Source organism: Pelobates fuscus, chromosome 6 (assembly GCF_036172605.1).
Source record: "Pelobates fuscus isolate aPelFus1 chromosome 6, aPelFus1.pri, whole genome shotgun sequence".
Lineage (NCBI taxonomy): Eukaryota > Metazoa > Chordata > Amphibia > Anura > Pelobatidae > Pelobates > Pelobates fuscus.
Window position 1 is genome coordinate 94,149,149 of NC_086322.1, and position 19,598 is coordinate 94,168,746.

General features: G+C 37.6%; 1 protein-coding gene across 1 annotated transcript in view; it reads right to left on the reverse strand.

Moving 5' to 3' along the window:
- Positions 1 to 19,598, reverse strand: part of SGCZ (sarcoglycan zeta) — a 1,031,148-nt gene that overhangs the window by 460,907 nt on the left and 550,643 nt on the right. Inside the window, exon 3 of the mRNA XM_063458048.1 lies at positions 8,030 to 8,097. Coding sequence (XP_063314118.1) covers positions 8,030 to 8,097 — 68 coding nt within the window. The remainder of the gene's footprint in view (positions 1 to 8,029; positions 8,098 to 19,598) is intronic.

A 19,598-nucleotide genomic window follows, 5' to 3' on the forward strand; every position in this document is an offset into this window, starting at 1 on the left:
TTGGAATGATCTGGACAGAAAGCCAGAGTTATATATTTTGGCCGTAGGTTTAGAATAAAGGGCAATTAAATTACTCAAAAAGGCTATAGGAAACCCCATACTCATCAGTACCTCTTGCATATAAGTCCAATTTAGTCGGTCAAATGCTTTCTCAGCATCAAGGGCTAATAATACGCCCCTTTGATTGTTAGTTTGTCCCCAGGTGATTAAATTTAGAAAATGGCGAGTATTGTCTCCTAGTTGTCTTGATGGGACAAACCCCGATTGCTCTGGTGAGATCAAATCAAATAACATAGGTTTAATTCGCATGGCTAAAATCTTTGCATATATTTTAATGTCCGTGTTTAGTAAGGATATAGGTCTTAAATTAGCACTCTCGTTAGGGACTTTGCCTGGTTTGGGCAAAGTGATTATGTGCGCCAGAAGCATTTCTTCTGGTAAAGACCCAAAGATCTTAAATTGATTAAATAGGTTTGTAAGATGTGGTGTAAGTTGAGGTTCAAAGGTTAAATAAAAATAGTTTGGGAACCCATCTGGGCCCGGCGCTTTATTTTTAGGTAGTGTGTATATCACCTTTCTTACTTCATCTTCAGAGATTTGTTCACAAAGAGCCATAATTTGTTGGTCGGACAGTCTAGGCATATTAACCTCATTAAGAAAGGTAGATATTTCCTCTTTTGAGGGCTGATGCAATTTTATGTCCAATTTTAAATTGTATAGTTTATAGTAAAATGAAGCCAACTCATCTACTACCTCTTGTGGATTATACAATTTTGTACCATTTGAATCTAACAGAAATGGTATTTTAGTCTGTAAATATTGTGTCTTTAATTTACTCGCTAATAGTTTGCCTGCCTTATTACCCTGTAAATAATGCGTTTGTTTAAGTTTTCTCATTTGTCTCTCCATTATATTTATGGACTGCTCTTGCAATGCTTGTTTAACACCTGTTATTTGCTCTGTTAGAGTTTTTGTGGGGTTTAATTTATTTGCTTTCTCTAGTTCACTGAGTTTATTTAGGAGGTTCCCTTTAGCTTCCACTGCCCTATTCTTCCTTATCGAACCTGCTTGTATAAATAGTCCTCTAAGAACTTCCTTAAGTGTCACCCACTTTGTTATAATACTTGAGGGGTCGTGAATATGGTCATTGTAGAAGGACCTAATTGTTGCACAAATTTTGGAAACTAACTTTGTTTCATTTAAAAGAGATTCATTGAGTCGCCATATAGTTCTACCCCTAGCTGCAAATTGTGCTTTAAAAGTAAGTAAGAACCTGTGCACTCTTAATGAGCTGGCTGCTGCCTGTTATGCTGCTTTGTCTTGCATTTTCTACTATCTAATTTTTTAGGTCTCAGAATCTCCAGCTAAGCTCAGCTCAGCTCAAAACTGATTTTCACTTATCCCACTGGTATTTCCTTCAGAATCTACCATTTGGATTATTTTAGCACTACCAAGCCTCAATAAGCAAACCAGTAACCAATCTCATGCTGATGATTTGCATTAACAATGAAACAGCTGTCCATGAGTGGTTCACTGACTTTACATCTTTTCCTAAGTTGTTTTTCAAAGCTGTTGAATACAGCAAACACAGACTCAAAGGAACCCATGTTTAAAATGCAATGAGGCAAAAAGGTGATTCTTTGTTAAACTAATTAGCATGTGCCCACCCAGAATCCTTTGAGGTAGTAACATCACTGCAGATTTGTGATTTCTGTGGGAAAAGCAAATCTTATGGTTTGACTGGTGTGCAGATTTTTGTTTAACATTGTATTAACTATCCACAGACTTCAGGTGGAAGGGGTTTTCAATCACAATTTTTTACCCACCATAAACCTTTTGGTTTTTGCTTCCCAAGCACTACCAAACCTTAATAAGCAAACCAGTAACCAACCTCGTGCTGACGATTTGCATTAACAATGAAACAGCTGTCCATGAGTGGTTCACTTACTTTGCATCTTTTCCTAAGTTGTGTTTCAAAACTGTTGTATACAGCAAACAGAGACTCAAAGGAATCCATGTTTAAAATGGAATGTGCAAAAATATGATTCTTTGTTAAACTAATTTGCATATGCCCACCTAGAGTCCTTTGCGGTAGTAACAACACTGCAGATGTGTGATTTCTATGGGAAAAGCAAGTCTTATGGCTTGACTTGTGTGCCGATTTATGTTTAAATTGTATTAACTATCCACAGACTTTAGGTGGAAGGGCTTTTCAATCCATTTTTTTTCCCCACTATAACTTTTTTAGTTTTTGCTTCCTAAAAAAAACTCAGCATATATTTAAGCCAAAATAGCCAATATGAAAAAATCTCAATGGAGAATTTTGCTTTGGTTTAAAACTTAATAGGCAACTGACCTCGTTGCCTAATATAAATTTCCAAGTTATTGTAGAGGGTTTCAGCTCCTCAAATGCCGTAGATCTCAAATATTTAGTTAGCACTGTTTGGACTTTCTTCATTGCAGTGATAAGGTTAAATTCTAATGGGTTCCATAGATTTTTATCTACATTATTAAGGTATATGTTATGTATTGAATACTTGCATTTCTCTATATTATATGTTACTGCATATGTGTATCTGATTATTGCATACTTATTCTTATAACATGGGTCACATTGCATGAACGAAAAATATTTTGGTAAATTCTAAGGAAACCTTTTACTTTACAGCATACAACTTTGCCCAAACAACAATTTAATTAATTCACAAATTATATCATGGTGTAATAAAAATTGTACACATATATTTAACAAGAAACTCAAGTTAGCCTCTTCACTATCAAGCTAGTTCAAATACACAGTGAAGCATTGCCAGCATATACAAATAGGATACAACCAACATTTTGGATATTGACTGCTGTTCATTGATATCTAAAATTTAGACACATTTAATGTTACCATTATTTATTTATTCAATACATACACACATGAGACTGTGTGCTATATTGTATTTCTGAGGTGAAATATTTCAGGAGGGATTTGAGAAATTTCTATTGAAGCACAAATAACATTTATAATTATTAATTATATAAATTATGTATTAAAATATACACAAAACAACAAAGCAGATGTTTCAGCTATTAACTCTACAATACAAAAGTTAGCAATTCACCCAAATCATGATGATTTCTTATGTCACGATAAACTCATGAGGTGAACTGTCTGGCAAAGGATGGGTTAAAATGTGTAGTGACCTTTAGGAATACTATGCAATGTATAGCAATGAAGGCTTATTTTATTGAGTTGTGTGTAAATCAACTGATTTAAAGGCATTTACCTCAGGTATCTGTTTGTAAGGTAGAGGGCTCTTTATTTCTAGGGCCTTATCAGATAAGTTGTCAGAGAGAGCTCGACAAACAACATAAAAAGACCTATTTTTAAGGGGAGTTTAGTGTTCACAATAAAAGAAGAAGAAGAAAAAAGTTTCTCTTACTTGCCAAATTTATTGATTCTAGTATAAAAGATGTTTCTTAGTTTGCTGCTGTATACTAGCTAGGAGGCTAGTACTTCCAAGAGCACTTGAAAAAAGTTTGAATTAGAGAAAGGAGATTGACCTTTTTCAGTTGCACCTGGAGTAAGACTAAATTGCTAATAATCAGTTGTTATTAATTAATTTATTTTTTGTTAACTGTTTGGAGAAAGAAAATCCTATTTTATGTTCTCTGAGAGTGTTCCATCCAGTGTGTGTTGTGCTGTGTGCAAGCACTGTGCAGTGTTTCTTAACATCAAACACGTTTACAGTAGTAAATGCACCAAGCTCCAATACATTTTGCAACACAATCACCTAATTTTGCTGAATAAAGTTATTTTAATTTACACAATATACAATCATTAATATCCTTAAATTTATTGTAATAAGAGAGTTCAGCAGAGACTTTGTCGGTGTGAAGAGTAATACTCTTTACTGAATAGGCAGAGTAGCCAAGTAATATGCTCAATCTCTGGTCTTTCAATCTCTGAATACACACCAGTTTGTCTAAATCCATTTTTATTTGCAATATAACTGCCTCATTTAATGAAATCAATTGGAGCATCATCTCCCACCAGTGCCAGAAGTAGCTCACCCAGTGAGATCATTATTAACACTACCACCTTGATTTCCTATTAGCATTAGTCAACCAAGTGTTAGTGTTGAGGCTAGTGCTGCAACAGATACCAAAGATGCAAATCCATCAGGATATTCATTCGTCACTAAGTGTCACATCCTATTACTGTTATGGATCATTTCTGGCCATGGCTTCTGGTATCCAGTACTCTTGTTTAGTTTTTCTGGGTTTTTTTCTGGTTTTCTATTCTATGTCTGGTTTTCTTTATATGGGTTCATTCCTTTATTCCGTTCCTGGAATTCCCAGTCTCCTGGATTCCTTTAAATGTTTGTTTTTTTGTTGCCACACCCGTTCCTTTGCCATTTACCTTTTTGTTTCAGAGTTTTTTCCTGCTAGCTGTGGTTTAGTTTCCTCTGTAACTTTCCTTTCAGGTAAGTACTGAGTGTGTTTAATTGTTGTTTATTTAGTCATGCATATCTAGGCAGTTAGGACCCATCGTACTTGGAGTACTTTGGTGCAGTGGTGGGCTGCATACATCTTGGCCATTTATGTATGTCTGAATCTCCAATATTTATTACATATATAGTACTTAGTTATGTCTCCTCTTGTTTTGACTTGCATCTCTTGTCTTGTTTTATTTTGTCTTGTATTCCCAGTTCATGTATAGTCCTGTCCTGTCCATGTCCTGACCATGTTTCCCTCATGTATTGTGTACATGTTATGTGGCCGCACAAATCCTGGTGCTCAACACCAGGGGAAGTGTGGCTGCCCTGCACCAGACCCTGATTTTCCATTTCCATGCTGAGTCTCCTATCATCTTCATCAGGCATACAGGGGTCCCAGTCTTCGGACCACCACCCGTGACACTAAGCCAAGGAAAGAGGCAAAAATGAGAAGGGCCCTTCAGGGAGAGGTGTCTGATGGCTCTCAGGGAGCTTAGTCTCAGGAACCTTCACTCCAAAAAGCACTCTCCTAGCAGGTCGCCAAGTGATTAAAAACCCTGGACCAAGTTGTCCGGAAACCGCGAGGTCACCTCATGCTGAAAATAGTTCCATAACATTCGCAGCTAAGTACCGCTAAGGTGACACGGAGCCACAAAGTCCTCCTACCAAAAACAGTTGCATAGCGGTCGTGGTTAAGTCCCACTGAGGACTATTCGTGGGTTTATTCATGCGAACGGCTGCCAGAGAGCTAGAGTTTGGTTCCATTCGAATAAAGGGAAAGTGTCGAAACAGGGGCAACGAAGGAAAGCTGCTAATGGCGGCTCTGTAGGGTAACTCCCGAACAGGGTCTCTGACCTGGACCATAGTCGGTGGGCAGGAGGCCAGCTTCCACACTCCTCCATGAGTTCATGGCAATTGTTCGTGGTAAGGAGCATTTGTCACAATAGTAATTCACTTTCCCATGTTCTTGAGTAACACGGACTTGTATAGACTTTATATTAATACTTTAGGGCAGCCTGGTCCTTTTTACCCTTTTGCCCAACTCACAAGGTATTTGCTTGCCAAACTGCATGAGCCTATTCCTGCACTTCAGGTTCCCAGTCCACATTATTCCATTGATATGTCAGCCAGCCCGCTCTTGAATGTTTTGTTGAATTTCATTTCATTTCATGGTCATGTCAAAACAACTTGCTAACAAATTCACTCCCCTGAATGCTCAGCTGATCCACAAGGGGGAGCTTCCTTTTCCATAATAGAAGGGGAGTCCTTTAATCAGCTGACATAAGCCCTTGCTCTGCAACATGGTCTTCACTCATGATTCAATTTCAGCAGGAAGATTGTCCCGTTACTGTAACGATTCTGCATGCTACTGTTGAAGGAGCAGATGGCTAAGGCTGTAGGTCAATTCCTTCTTCTCTTTGCCTCTTTGTACAGTGTAATGTTAGACTCTGGTGCTTGAGTATAGTTGTGGTAATAGAGGAGGTCCAACCTAACCAGCATGTCAAACTGGGAATGATTCTGCAGGACTATCAATCTCTCCTACTACATGCTAAAGTGATGAATGAGAAGGACACTTTACCAAACATCTTTGCAGGCAATCAGATGAATGGTGGCAGACTGGGCTTTGATAGGGCTGCTAACATGGTCAAAGCTCTTAAAGGTCATTTCTATGCAGGTGAGCACTGCAGGGGGATTGCCAGGCATGTCCACTGTAGTGTAGGGGCTAGCCAATTATTGAGGCTGGAAAAAGGAAATAAAGGTTTACCACACACTATCTATGACAGGTTGCCAGCACATGGTCGAACTCCACTTTAGACGTGCTATAAAGAATTTTGGAACACCAGAGTGCAATTCATAGTCTTAGACCATGATTTGCAGTGAAAGAGAGTGATACTGGTTGAGGTAGATGTGTGCATTGAATCTACAATATTGCCATGTTGTACTGCTCCCATCATCAGTGCTGGCAACTTAACCCCAAGACAGGAGAGTGGAGCATCTAAATGTTGGTTTAATTCTGTTTATGATGGGTAGAGAAAATCAGCAAGCAGACAAACTGAGAGTAGTGCCTCTGAAATGGTCAAAGCTTACCTGAGTGAATCTGTTTTGCCTCCTACGGAAGGCTCTCTAAGCAATTTGGGATGAGGGTAAGAGTGTGTGGCCTGCTCTCTGTCTAAATGACAGGCAAATATTGTCATGTACACTGACCACTGTCCAAAGCAAGTGTTATAGGGAACATTCTGTATCCCCAAATTTTGATATACGTCCTCACAACTTAGATAATAGCCTTTATCTAATAATTCTCCTCAATTTGGGTTACCCTGCTCTTCACTTTAATACTTGAGGTGTCATTATCTGCTAGCTAAGGTCCAATTGACCACTCATGTCTCCTTAATTATTACTATTATAATTCTACAGACCCTTAACATATTCTGCTGCACTTTCTGATCTGAGAGTGGGGACAGTTGAAAACAAGTAGTTAACATACAAAACAGAAGTTGTCTCTAAATTTGTAAAAGTATTCTAAAATCGGGCGGTAATAAAAAAAATCTAATGAAATATCTCCTGCTGCTGCTCCCCATTGTTAAAAATGCTTTTCATTGTACTGGTTTCACCCTACATGCCAAAGTGTGTGGGCCCTGCCTCCTCCACAGATGCAGTTGGGAGAAAATGATAGGGCACTGTTTTCTTTTCACACTGTTTGATGACTTAGTTATCTCAAGAAAAAAATAGTGGGCATGGGTAATGAACAACCCACTCACCTTTTACACCCTGAGAATAAAAAAAAATATAAAAAACATTTCCATATATCCAGTCTGTAGTGTCAATGGCTGCCCTTCAGTGTTGAAACAAACTGAGGTCATCAGTTTATCTCAAATGCATATGAGGAGGTAGCAGGTGTAGCCACATACTGCAAGGCAGGGGGGGTGAAATAACTACAATGAAAGGCAAAAAGTTGGGATCAGCAGCAGGATTAATTTAATTTGAAAAATATGAATTTAAAAAAAATATTACAAATATTTAATAAAAGGGAAAGTGAAAATAAGCCCCACTCTTGCATTTTTAGAAAAAATTCTATTTTTTTAGTTTTCTGCTGCTGCTAGGAAAATGTTTTTCTTGTGAAGGAGTGAGTGGGGGGGTCAATTGCCCAATGGGATAAATCCCATTTTTCCACTTAAAATGACTCAAGCTCCCAATGTTTCATTAATTCAAGAGAGCAAAAGGAAAAGGATTGCAAAAATTCATTATATCAGCACAGACATAATTTTTCCTGCTGTTTTGAATGCCCGAATGGTCTTCCTGAACATATTACTGTACAAAAATCTCAGTGTATTTGATAACTTGCTATAATGGTAATTTTTTGAATATTTTCTTTAAAATAAAATAAATAATTTTTAGAATATTTTCTTAAAAATAAAATATCATGTAGTCTATTCACGCAACAGCAAATCATTGAAACCTAAGGGGTTAATTCACTTCATCATCACTTAATTATTTCATCACATTTGAGCTATATCATATTTTTTGTGAAATTTGTGTCTTACTTTGTGAAATAAAACCACGGCATTCTTCCTTATTGTTGATTCAGTGGATTCCGGAGATGATTCTTGTTCTACAACAAAATACATTGAAAGAAAGCTACTGATTGCTCATCAAAGTAACATATTTCACATTATCAACAGAACATTTAAGTTAATGAAATATATTTACATATACTTATCTAATGAGAGATTGGTAGGCAAGGAAATGTAAATTTTTTTACATGCCCAATTTTCATCTCTACTGGTTTCTTGTCATGGTGCGTAGATGGTTCTTTGAAGTGTCCTAGAAAAGAAAATACATTATTATTTAAAGAAGAGAAGAAATTAAGTTGTGGAAGAATAATAGAGACATAGAATAAATGAGACAGACTGAGGCTTTTAAACTTTTAGAAACTGCGGAATTAACTGAGACAAAGTGAGGCTCATAATCAGGAGTCTAGTACATCCACAGCTGGCAAAAATACTTTTAAAAACCCAAAGTAACTCTACTCTAAATAGAATGAGTTTAGAAAAAGTTTATTGATTTACATTATATTTATTGTATCTAGTTTGTCTAAATAGTCCTGTGGCTTAAGTGAACACTCCACATACGTAAAGGACTTCAGCTTGCTGAACTGCTTTGTGTCTATTTCTTGTTCCATTTGTGACAGTTTATAAATGTACTATTTGCAGTCCAAATCAGCACATTTACTAATAGTAACAGAACTACATATCTGGCTGCCAAACAGAACACCAGAGAGTGGGGTATATCTTTTCCATTCGCTCCACAGAGCTAGCATAAGTGTCAGGCAAGCTGAGCCCTAATTACAAGCGGATCAATGAGAAGCCTATATTTGGAGTATTCCCTGGCAAAATCTGAAACTCTGTTCTAGGGAAAAAAGAGGGGGCTTTACGGCATTTGCAAGCTATTTTTAGATCTAAATAATGCAATCCCCAATTTAAATAATGCAAGATTCAGAAACAAAAGGGAATCGTGACAGAGAGTTTCCATCATGTGTCCTTAAGGGGATAAATGCATACATGATTTTACTAAGGACATATCTATTAAATATTTAATTTAAAAAACAAAAAAGGCAATAGGGTGTTCCTTTGATCTATGACAAAACATTCTATAGCATCGTAATATTTTCATCTAATGCTCTCCATTCTGCTTTAGGCTTTTACACACTTTAACTCAATTCATGCTGTTGTCTTAAGATAAAAATGTAAATATAAAGATCATAATTATTTTCTAAAAATTAACTTACTATAGTTATTAATCAGAAGTTACCACTCAGCTATGAAATTACTGCATGACACAGTTCACACTAGGTAGTAAAATCTTATCACGGAGTTCATTTATCTTTGTTATGGGAAATTTGGTAGTGTGTATCTTTAAGTGTACCAATTACACACCTTTCAAAGTTAATTTATTTTATGATTTTTCTTTTTGTCCAGTTTATATTAAAATTAATTAGACTGATTATCTTGGTATCATGCATTTGTAACTTAATTGTGAAGGTTTGACAACACCATTTTAGCTTTAGACTAAGCACATTTTTACCAGCCATCTCCTGATTATAAAATGCATATTGCAAATCAGACCATTTGTCTCATTGCTTACCGATAATTCCCAATAGCCTCAAACTTTGTCTCATTGTTTCACAGTCTCTACCACTTCTTTATTTTCTTTTGTTCTTTCCTCTTTAAATAGTAATTTATTTTCTTTTTTTTTTCAGAGCTTAATGAAAAATATATAATTGATTGTAAAGTTGTACCACAAAGCCAATTTTAGTTAATGCTTTAAACATGTGCACACCCAGTTTCTGTTTAGGAGACCTTTATACAACAAAATATTATTAATATATTTGTGTTGCCCAAGTGGCTAAAATAAACTAAACCACTGACCTTAAATAAATATTTTTAACCTTGAAGACTTGTTATACTGTTACATGCAAGGTATATAGATCTTACTGAATGATTAAAAAATGGTACTTATATTAATGTTCAGTGTATCCAATAGGTGTAATTAATTAAATCATTTCTACTGCTTTTTGCAGTCATATTGGTGTGAAAGACATTTTGTAGTTTCTTAAGAACATCCCTAAAGCTGCAATGATCAATTTAATATTTGTTTGATCTGAGTCTTTTTACTGGTTTTGTTTTGTTTTTCTTTAAATTCTGTAAGGACTAAAAAGATTATTATATGTTTATGGATACCGATGTCAAAAAGAAGTGGATGCAAAGGCATTGTTTGAGAATGATGGTTTAATGAAAATATGTGATATTTTATTATCCAGCATTTTTCAATATGTGTGAATGGGACATTCAGTTTGCTGAAGTGATTTATAAGTGAAGAGTGTATCAACAGAAATTAACCATGATGCACTCCACTGGCTGTCGATCAGACAACTGGTCCTATTACTTCCTGGTTGTTTAGCTAACTGCTAGAGGCAAGCAATGCTCAGAGCACTTGCCTTGTAAAGTCTTCTCACTGAGCTGCATTGGAAAGTCTGTGAATGGACAGCCACAGAAGGCTGGGTGGGGGGAAAGGGGGAGGGATTGCAAAGACTTCAGACAAGAGATCTGCAGTTTTTTCAAGAGGTTTTGAAATATATATTTAAAATGAAAACATTTATACTAAAATGCATGCATGTTTTTATTGAAGTTGTAAAAAGGGTAAAACCCTTTTGAAAAAATGTACCTGATTCCAGTGCAAAAAGTCTCTTGGTCTCCACCTCCTCTGCAGTAATTATGATGGGGAAACTGATGTGCATGCAAGGCGAGTGCCACGCGTACATTAGGCCTTCCCCATAGGAAAGCATTGTATCAATGTTTTCCTACTGAGTTTTGCAGGACACTGGATGTCCAACACTGGATGTCCTCATGTAAAGCTGTTAAACACCATGAAACAGCAGGAAGCACCTCTAGCAGCTATCTGAATGTGTTCAGCTGCAGGATTAAGGAGACAGGGACAGTCCAATGAGATGAAGTGGTCTGGGTGACTATTGTGTCCCTTTAATGCCTTACCCTGTCCTATCCTATGAAATTAAACTTGAAGGGCCTATAACAAAAAAAGGTCTACAACTTGCTGTACTGGATATGCTGGTATAGAGTGCACAGGCACCATTCCCTAGTTTACTATGAACATTTTTAGGAACTGGAACATCTATGTACGGCCACATCTCAGGAGGATTAATAATGTGGAATTAAGACTAGACTTCCACATTATCATAATTATCATCCCACCTGGAAGACATGAGCTGACTGAGAACGCTGGATTAATTTAACCCAGCCTCGTCAATCTCCACCAATAAATTTCACTGAGATTAGAAATTGATAATGTGAACGTATGATTTTAATACCTTTTTTTTTCTTTTAAAATTATTTAGCTATATTTACTGTAGCTTGTCTTTATTCTCAAATTCAGACATTCTTTTTCAATTCTGTAGCCATTTTAATATGCAGTACAGCCAGAAATGCATTCAGTGTCCTTACAAATATCTCTATAAGCAAAGCATTTTAACATTTTTATTTTTCTATTTTTGTCTATTTATATCGACTGTACGCTTTTACACTAACATTTCAGACCCTGTTTGAAATATTGCAAGATAACGGACAATGTATTCTGTCCACAGCTGTTAATTTTCCCAAATATTTTATAAAGGCAGAAGAAATAAGTGAAAAATATAATTTAGATAATTTACATTTGTCTGCAAAGCCATATATAAACAAAATTACTGTGTGTTATTATGTGTTTACATGCTAGCTTTTGCTATTGGTTCAAATATGTCATGCTATATTTCTTTTCTCCAATCAAAAAGTGCTTTGTAGAGAAGAGTTTAACACTCTATGCTCCCTAGGAACTTAATCTCATTGAAGTTATGGTGTTTGGACCTCCTAGCCACAATTTTACCTTGAGGGTAAAATGTATGTATGGTTTAACCCAAAAGATAAGAGGCACTATCTGTTCTACTCCCTAGCTTCCTGTGATGTCCGTTGCTTAAATGTGGAAGCCTAAGAATGGGCAACACATATTTTTCTCACACGTTTTGTGAATTTGGACCTAGTGATATGCTGAGAGCATCAGCTGATGCTGTCAGTCAGACTTGCCGAACTGAGGCTTCTTCATTGAAGCCTTTGACATTGCCAGAGGGGCAGAGTAAACAGGCACCACCATCTTTACAACTTTGGGACTAATTTGTTCAGAAACCATTTAACCCCTCAAGTTAAGATGGCATCCAGGACCTCCTGGCACCATAACAACTTTATTCTTCATTCTGTATTTATTTAAAAGTGCATTTCAACTGAAAATACTTTTTTAGACAAATTCTAATTTCTTGTGATTTCAAAGCATTTTAAAATAAAACTATTGTTTATCAGTTGCAGGCCATTAATTTATTTTTATATTACTGAATATTCAAAAACATATAAAAGTGTAGTTTTGTATTGTGTCTTGAAATAATAATTTTGAAACCTAGATCAGTAAAAATATACACTTAAGCTAAATACTCTCTAATTATGCATATTTACCCTAAATGTTAAAGCTTTATAATGTTTTGAAATGTATAATACATGTAAAACACATTGCATGAGCAAGAAAGCTGCACAAATAAACACAAGATATGATGGGACCTAACATCCACTTTCAGTAAAATTAAAATTACAACACTTCTAAAAAAGGCTAAAAAATTAAGATTCAAATGGTTACAACCCAAGTTCTTTATAAATACAGATTATATAATTGAGATATAAAAAACAATAGTAAATGTTATCATTTACATTGTCTCCATAAGGAATATTTCCAACAAGATATATGTGTTTGTTGTAGTTATTTTATTACTAAATGCTATATATTATAGGGTTTTTGGCATATTAAGTGTTTTTGTTATTGCTAGAATAATTAAAGTTGAGGTTTAGCGAATTATGCTGTAAAAAACAGTACACCTCTTTCCCAGTGGGAGCAATTTGCCCTACAGAAATGTGTTATAACATTTAAATGAAATTGTTAATCAGAGACTGTTTACAACTGCACCTGCTCTTATTTGTAGCATTAAACAGTGTAATCACTGACACCACTAATATAACCAAAGAATAATTAAGGGAAATATCCATCTGGTGTACTTTTTTTTTGGAAATTAAAGCAGCGATAAAAATTTCATCAAGGAACACACGTTGGGCAAATTATTTCTGAAATACTTATTCTATGAACATATCAATCATGTTAGTTTCACAATTAAAAGAAAAATAAACAAAATGAAATGCATCCATATTATGCAATAAAACAGAATAAGTTCAAGAATCAATGTTGGTGGAACTCAATTGCAAGTTAGTTCAAGTCGGCATCTACAACATTTATCTAAAACATTTATCCTACTGAATAATGCTAATGGTTTTTCTCATTTATTTATTGTTTTCATTGCTAATGTTGAATATCACAAGTGAAGGCAAACTTCAATGAAACTATCCAAGCAAATCTTTAACCCCTTAAGGACACATGGCATGTGTGAAATGTCATGATTCCCTTTTATTCCAGAAGTTTGGTCCTTAAGGGGTTAAACAACTTCTGTTATGAGAATTTTTTTTTTCTTTCAAATATTTTTTTTTCTGTCATTAGAATTTAGTCCAAAGTTCAGATTAATGTGTATTGACCTCTTGATAAATGTCATATAGCGGTTTCTGTTTCATATGTTAATTTTCTTTTTTTTTTCTTTTTTTTTTTTATTAACAATTTAAAATTATTAGCATTATAAACATAGGATAATCCAGAATTCAAACATTTCGATTTCTATTAAGGGATTTTTTTAGAAAGAAACGAACATTCATTAATGTTACACAAATATTTCTATTCATCTTATGAATTAATTTAAGTGAACTTTTTTTAGAGATTTTATGAGAACCTTATAAACACAGAAACACATAGATAACATTCTCGTCAAGCAGCTATTGTGAGAAAAATATATAAAAATGCTCAATATGCTTATTTGCAATGACCCTGATGATGTTTTAGCAATACAGTTTCCAAAAATGTAACTGAAATTAAATTAAAAAAATAAGTACTCCTTATATCATGATTGGGAAGTCTGTTCTTCATTAAAATTAACATACTACCGAGGCTCTTATATCTATTCCAGGATCTCCCTATACCTATTTCAGGGCCCGATTTCAAGGGGTTACAAACAGCCATTGACAAACCCTATACGTTCCAAACAGTGGCGTACACACAACCCATGGGGCCCCGGTGCGAAAACTGATCCGTGCCCCCCCCCCGCGCTTACTCTGCATAGGCCGGGGCTGCAACACATGGAGGCGGGCACCTGGTTGCAGGGCTGCGACCCCTGCGACCGCGGTATGTACGCCAGTGCATGCAGATACACATACACTTGAAGGACCGCTACAGACACCCAGATCACATCAGCTAAATGAAGTGGTCTATGTGCCAGGTCCCTCTAGTTTTAATCCTGCAGCTGAAAACATAGCAGTTTCAGAGAAACTGCTATGTTTCACTGAGGGTTAATCCAGCCTCTGGTGGCTGTCTCAATGACAGCCGCTAGAGGAGCTTCCGCAATTCTCACTGTGAAAATCACAGTGAGAAGACACTGAACGTCCATAGGAAAGCATTGAGTAATGCTTTCCTATGGGCGGTTTGAATGCGCGCTTTTGCCGCGCATGCACATTCGGAGCTAAGAGGCAGATCGGGGCAGAGGGATCCCCAGCGCCAAGGGAGTCCAGCGCTGGAGAAAGGTAAGTGCTGAAGACACACACACACTCTCACGAACAGATGCATGCACACTCTCATGAACAGACGCATGCACACTAGCTAACAGACACACATTTACTGACAGACACACACTCAGTGACAGACATACATACACACTCACTGACAGACAGACACATACACACTCACTTACAAAACACACACTCACTAATAGACATCAAAGAGACTCACTAACAGACGCACACAAACTAACACACTCAGTAACAGACACACACAGTAACACACTCACTGACACACACAAACTAACACACACACTGACACAAAAACTAACACTAACACACACACTCTAACACCAACACACACACTCGAGGGAGCACTCTCCCCTGAGCTGTCTGTTCAGCTCCCTTGCGCGCCGTGTACTGATGCCAGAGCCGGAATATGACATCATATTCTGGCTCCGGCATCAGTACGCGGCATGTGAGGGAGTTGGGCAGAGAGCGCTCAGGGGAGAGTGCTCCCTCGCATGCCCGCCAGCCTGCCCACCCGCCTGCCCGCCCGGTGACACCAGGGCCAGCCTCAGGGGGTTCTGAGGTTGCCAGCTCCTGGGCCCCCCAGGAGAAGAGGCTGGCCACACTGGCGTACATACCGGGCCGTGTACGACACTGGTTCCAAACAAAGCAGGAGGACTGGGTCTACCACACTTAACGCATTACTATTATGCAGCACAAATGGCACAAGTTCAAAATCTACATGACCCATATGGTGCTAAAATATGGGTAGACCTGGAGCATAACATATTCGGCAGGGACTTTCCCCCCATATATATCTGGCTACCAAAACAAGCAAGACCTCCCCTAACCCCAACAACCCCTGCACAAAATCTGTGACAAACTGACACACAAATGCGGCCTAATCTCAGACCCATCACTACTCACACCAATTCTCTGCAATGCACAATTTGTCCTGGGCATGAACCGCAAAGACTTTGTGCGCTTCTAAGATAATGACCTCACCTGCCTGCACCACTTTTTTTGCCAACCAACAAGTATTACCATTCGCAGATCTTCTGCAAAATACCCCATTCCAGACCTTCAACTTTTATTCTACATATGCAGATCAAGAGCTTCCTCGAAGTACCCGCTAACAAAACAGTAAGCACTATGGCTCTGAAACCCTTTGAAAAATCATGCATGCAATATCCGGTCAGAAAGGGATAGATCTCAGCACTATACTAACAAATCATCCAAAACATCAGGGAAATATCTCTAACATACAGGTTGGCTTAGGAGAAGGATTTGGGCCTGGCAGAGGACACGTCCAAATGGGTTGATATTTGGGAAGCGACTGCCACAATTTCTATATGTTAACCACAAGGAACAAGCCTTTGATGCTAATGGGATGATACCTTACTCCACTCAAACTGAAACAGATTGGCAGGTCAGACACAGACCAATGCTGGAAGGGATGTGGGCACAAAGGAACATACCTCCACCTATGGTGGGAATGCACCCGAATAACCCAACTTTGGCAACAGGTCGCCTCATTAGTATTCAAAATCCTACACTCCACTAAATACATGGATATGGCTCTTATCAAAACCACACACTAACACACCGAGGGCACAAAACAAACTTATAGCCAGAATCACATTGGCCACAAGACGTGTCATTGTCGATTGTGAGGAAGCCCAGACACCTCTTCCATAGAAACATTGAAATGCAAAATCGTGGACACCGTAAAAGATGGATGAAATGTCATCAATGATGCACAACATGACCAAAAACTTCCACAAAATCTGGGACCCATGATTCTATGAATTCCCCATCCCCACTTCACCACAACAATAATCAACCGAAACTTAAAGATTCCGACACACAGCAAGGGAGGGCTAAAAATTGACCATCCGAAGCAAACTATACCACTCTACCTCCCCCCCCACAAACCCCCCAAACATTGTTTTCTCTCAACTCTACTTACCAGCTAATCTTTTCTTGCTCCACCTCCCTTACCCTTTTTACAACCCATCCTGAATGACCTTCCAGCACATGCTAACACGGTTAACCAACAGGTCCTTACAAACTACACCTATCTCATACAGGAGTATAAGGCAACTAACACCCCAAGGGCATAACAAATCCATATTTGCACCTCGCAGCACAATGTTATCACAGGACAGACACCCTGCATACCACGACGGACCATAACCAATCGACACGAGCACCATTAGAGAACACGCACAACTCCATCAGTAAGGAACAATGTCCCTTGACCTAAATCACAGTGACCTCCACCACACATCTCCCCTCCCCTCTGCCTAAACACCCATGTACTTCCCGATGTACACAGAAACAAGTTTACACCTCTTACTGTTCTTCCATTTGTTTATTTTTAACTTTCTTTATATATTTAATTTTGGTAACGGTAGACCACAGGGCCACATACAAAATAAAAAGCCTTATACTGCACCTGAAATGCTGCACAGCCATACCTAGCTACACTTTATACCAAAAATGTGTGGAAGAAACCTTTGTGAACTGCCAATTGTTTGATGAAACTATGTACTGTTTACATTGTAATATTGTTTTGTCACCAAAACTCTGAAAAAAATGAAAACTATACAAATAAAGACTTTAACCCCTTAAGGACCAAACTTATGGAATAAAAGGGAATCATGACATGTCACACATGTCATGTGTCCTTAAGGGGTTAAAAAAAGTACTTGTATTACAAGTACCTGCTTTATATAGCTGCTAGAATTCCTGTAGCATACTTAGGTCTTGATTTAATAAGCTTTCCACATGATTCAATACTGTTAGACAAATGTTCAAATGATATACCTGTATCTACAAAAATGTTCATAGATATAATGGTGACTAGTGTAGATCAGGGGTTCCCAATTAATTTTTGCCATGGAACCCTTTGACATAGTGTATCGAGATCGTGGACCCCCCCAGGGAAAAAGGTGTGTATATCTGTGCGTATCCGTGACACACAGATACACACATACTACACACACACTGGCACAGAGATACACACACCTTGACACACAGTGTGCACCTGTGTGTGTGTATGTATCTATGTGTCAAGGTGTGTGTATCTGTGTGTCAAAGCGTGTGTATCTGAGTTTGTATGTGTCTGTGTATCAAGGTGTGTGTATCTGTGTTTGTATGTGCCAGTGTGTATGAATCTGACACACAGATACACACACACACACATTCACTGGCAGATAGTGACACACACTGACACAGATACACACACCTTGACACACAGGTGACACACAGATACACACACGGCTGCCGAGTAGTCCATGGGGTCCAGTGGGGCTGCTGGGTGGCTGGTAAGTGGTCCCTGGGGTCCAGTGGTGCTGCTAGTTGGCTGCCAAGCAGTCTCTGAGGTCGCCTGGTATGCGGACGGTGAGGGAGCAGTGATCTCCCTGCTCAGCTCCCTCGTGCTCCTCTTAGTGATGTCAGAGCCGCAGTGATGTCATATTCCGGCTCCAGGGAGCTGAGCAAGGAGACCACTGCTCCCTCCCCATCCGCAGCCATTTTATTTTTAATCTTTTGGCTAAACACCAATGGTGAAATGCTGGTGTAGATAAATTATTTGGAAAGTTTTTCTAACATTGTTAAAAAGTTATTTCACTCATTGACATGCAAATCAATTTATAAGTATTTAACCTCTTCGACTTAGTACTTGGTGACAAAAAAGAGGTCAGATGTTTCTTGTAGTTGGCCACCAGGTTTGCACACACCTCAGATAGGATTTTGTCCCACTCCTCTTTGCAGATCCAAGTCATTAAGGTTTCAAAGCTGATGTTTGTCAACTCAAACTTTCAGTTTCCTCCACAGATTTTCTATGGGATTAAAGTCTGGAGACTAGCTAAGCCTTTCCAGGACCTTAATGTGCTTCTTCTTGAGGTACTCCTTTATTGTCTTGGCTGGGTGTTTTGGGTCATTGTCATGCTGGAATACCCATTCACGACCTATTTCCAATGAGGAAAGGAGGTTCTCACCCAAGATTTGATGTTACATGGCCTTGACCATTGGGGATTAAATTGCTAATTTTAAAAGCTTTCCAAATGATTCAGTATCTTCAAACAATTTATCACAGATATTAAATCACTATTAAAGTCTACGGAGATTTTTAGTAGATAAATCATCTGCAAAGTTTTTGCAAGATATTTTTTCTAGTTTGGCTATTTCGACCGTAGATTTTAAAATTCCCTTTGACTTCACCTTGGTTTCTCACTTTAGTGAAAAATTATGTTAGTATAAAAGCCCACTGTATAACCCTATTAGTAGGAAAAGCAAAATAACTGCTTAATTACCAGAGCATCTTGACTTTCTGAGGTATAACATGAAAATGCCAGTTGCTATCTGCCAAGTATTCAGTTATCATAGTCATTTTGGCTTAACTAAGTCAATAAATAAGATTATTCGTCCTTACTGGAAATGTCAAACATCAACCAGGAAATTTAAAATTGTAGGCCAATATATCTAAATTGGAAGATTTTGGCCAGTTTTTACTCAAATACAAAATTACTTGATTCATTCCGAAATATTTCTATATGAATAAATGGTGTATGGTTAACTCGTCAGTCATTAAGGAGGGGATACAGAGTTGCTGGTTTTGTGTGTATATGTTGCCCTCACAAGGTATATAAAAGAAGTAGGCATATCTCCTATCAATAGGGTAGAATCAGCTTCTATATAATGCATCTTCTTGGGCTCATATGTAAGGAGAAATAGAAGACATAGTGTGTATCTTTAAAACCAAAATTACTTTAATAAAAAGTACACTTACAGAAAATAACATGTAAAATCACTTATTATCAGTTGGAAAAGGAATACAATCATATGGCAACACGAAAGCAAG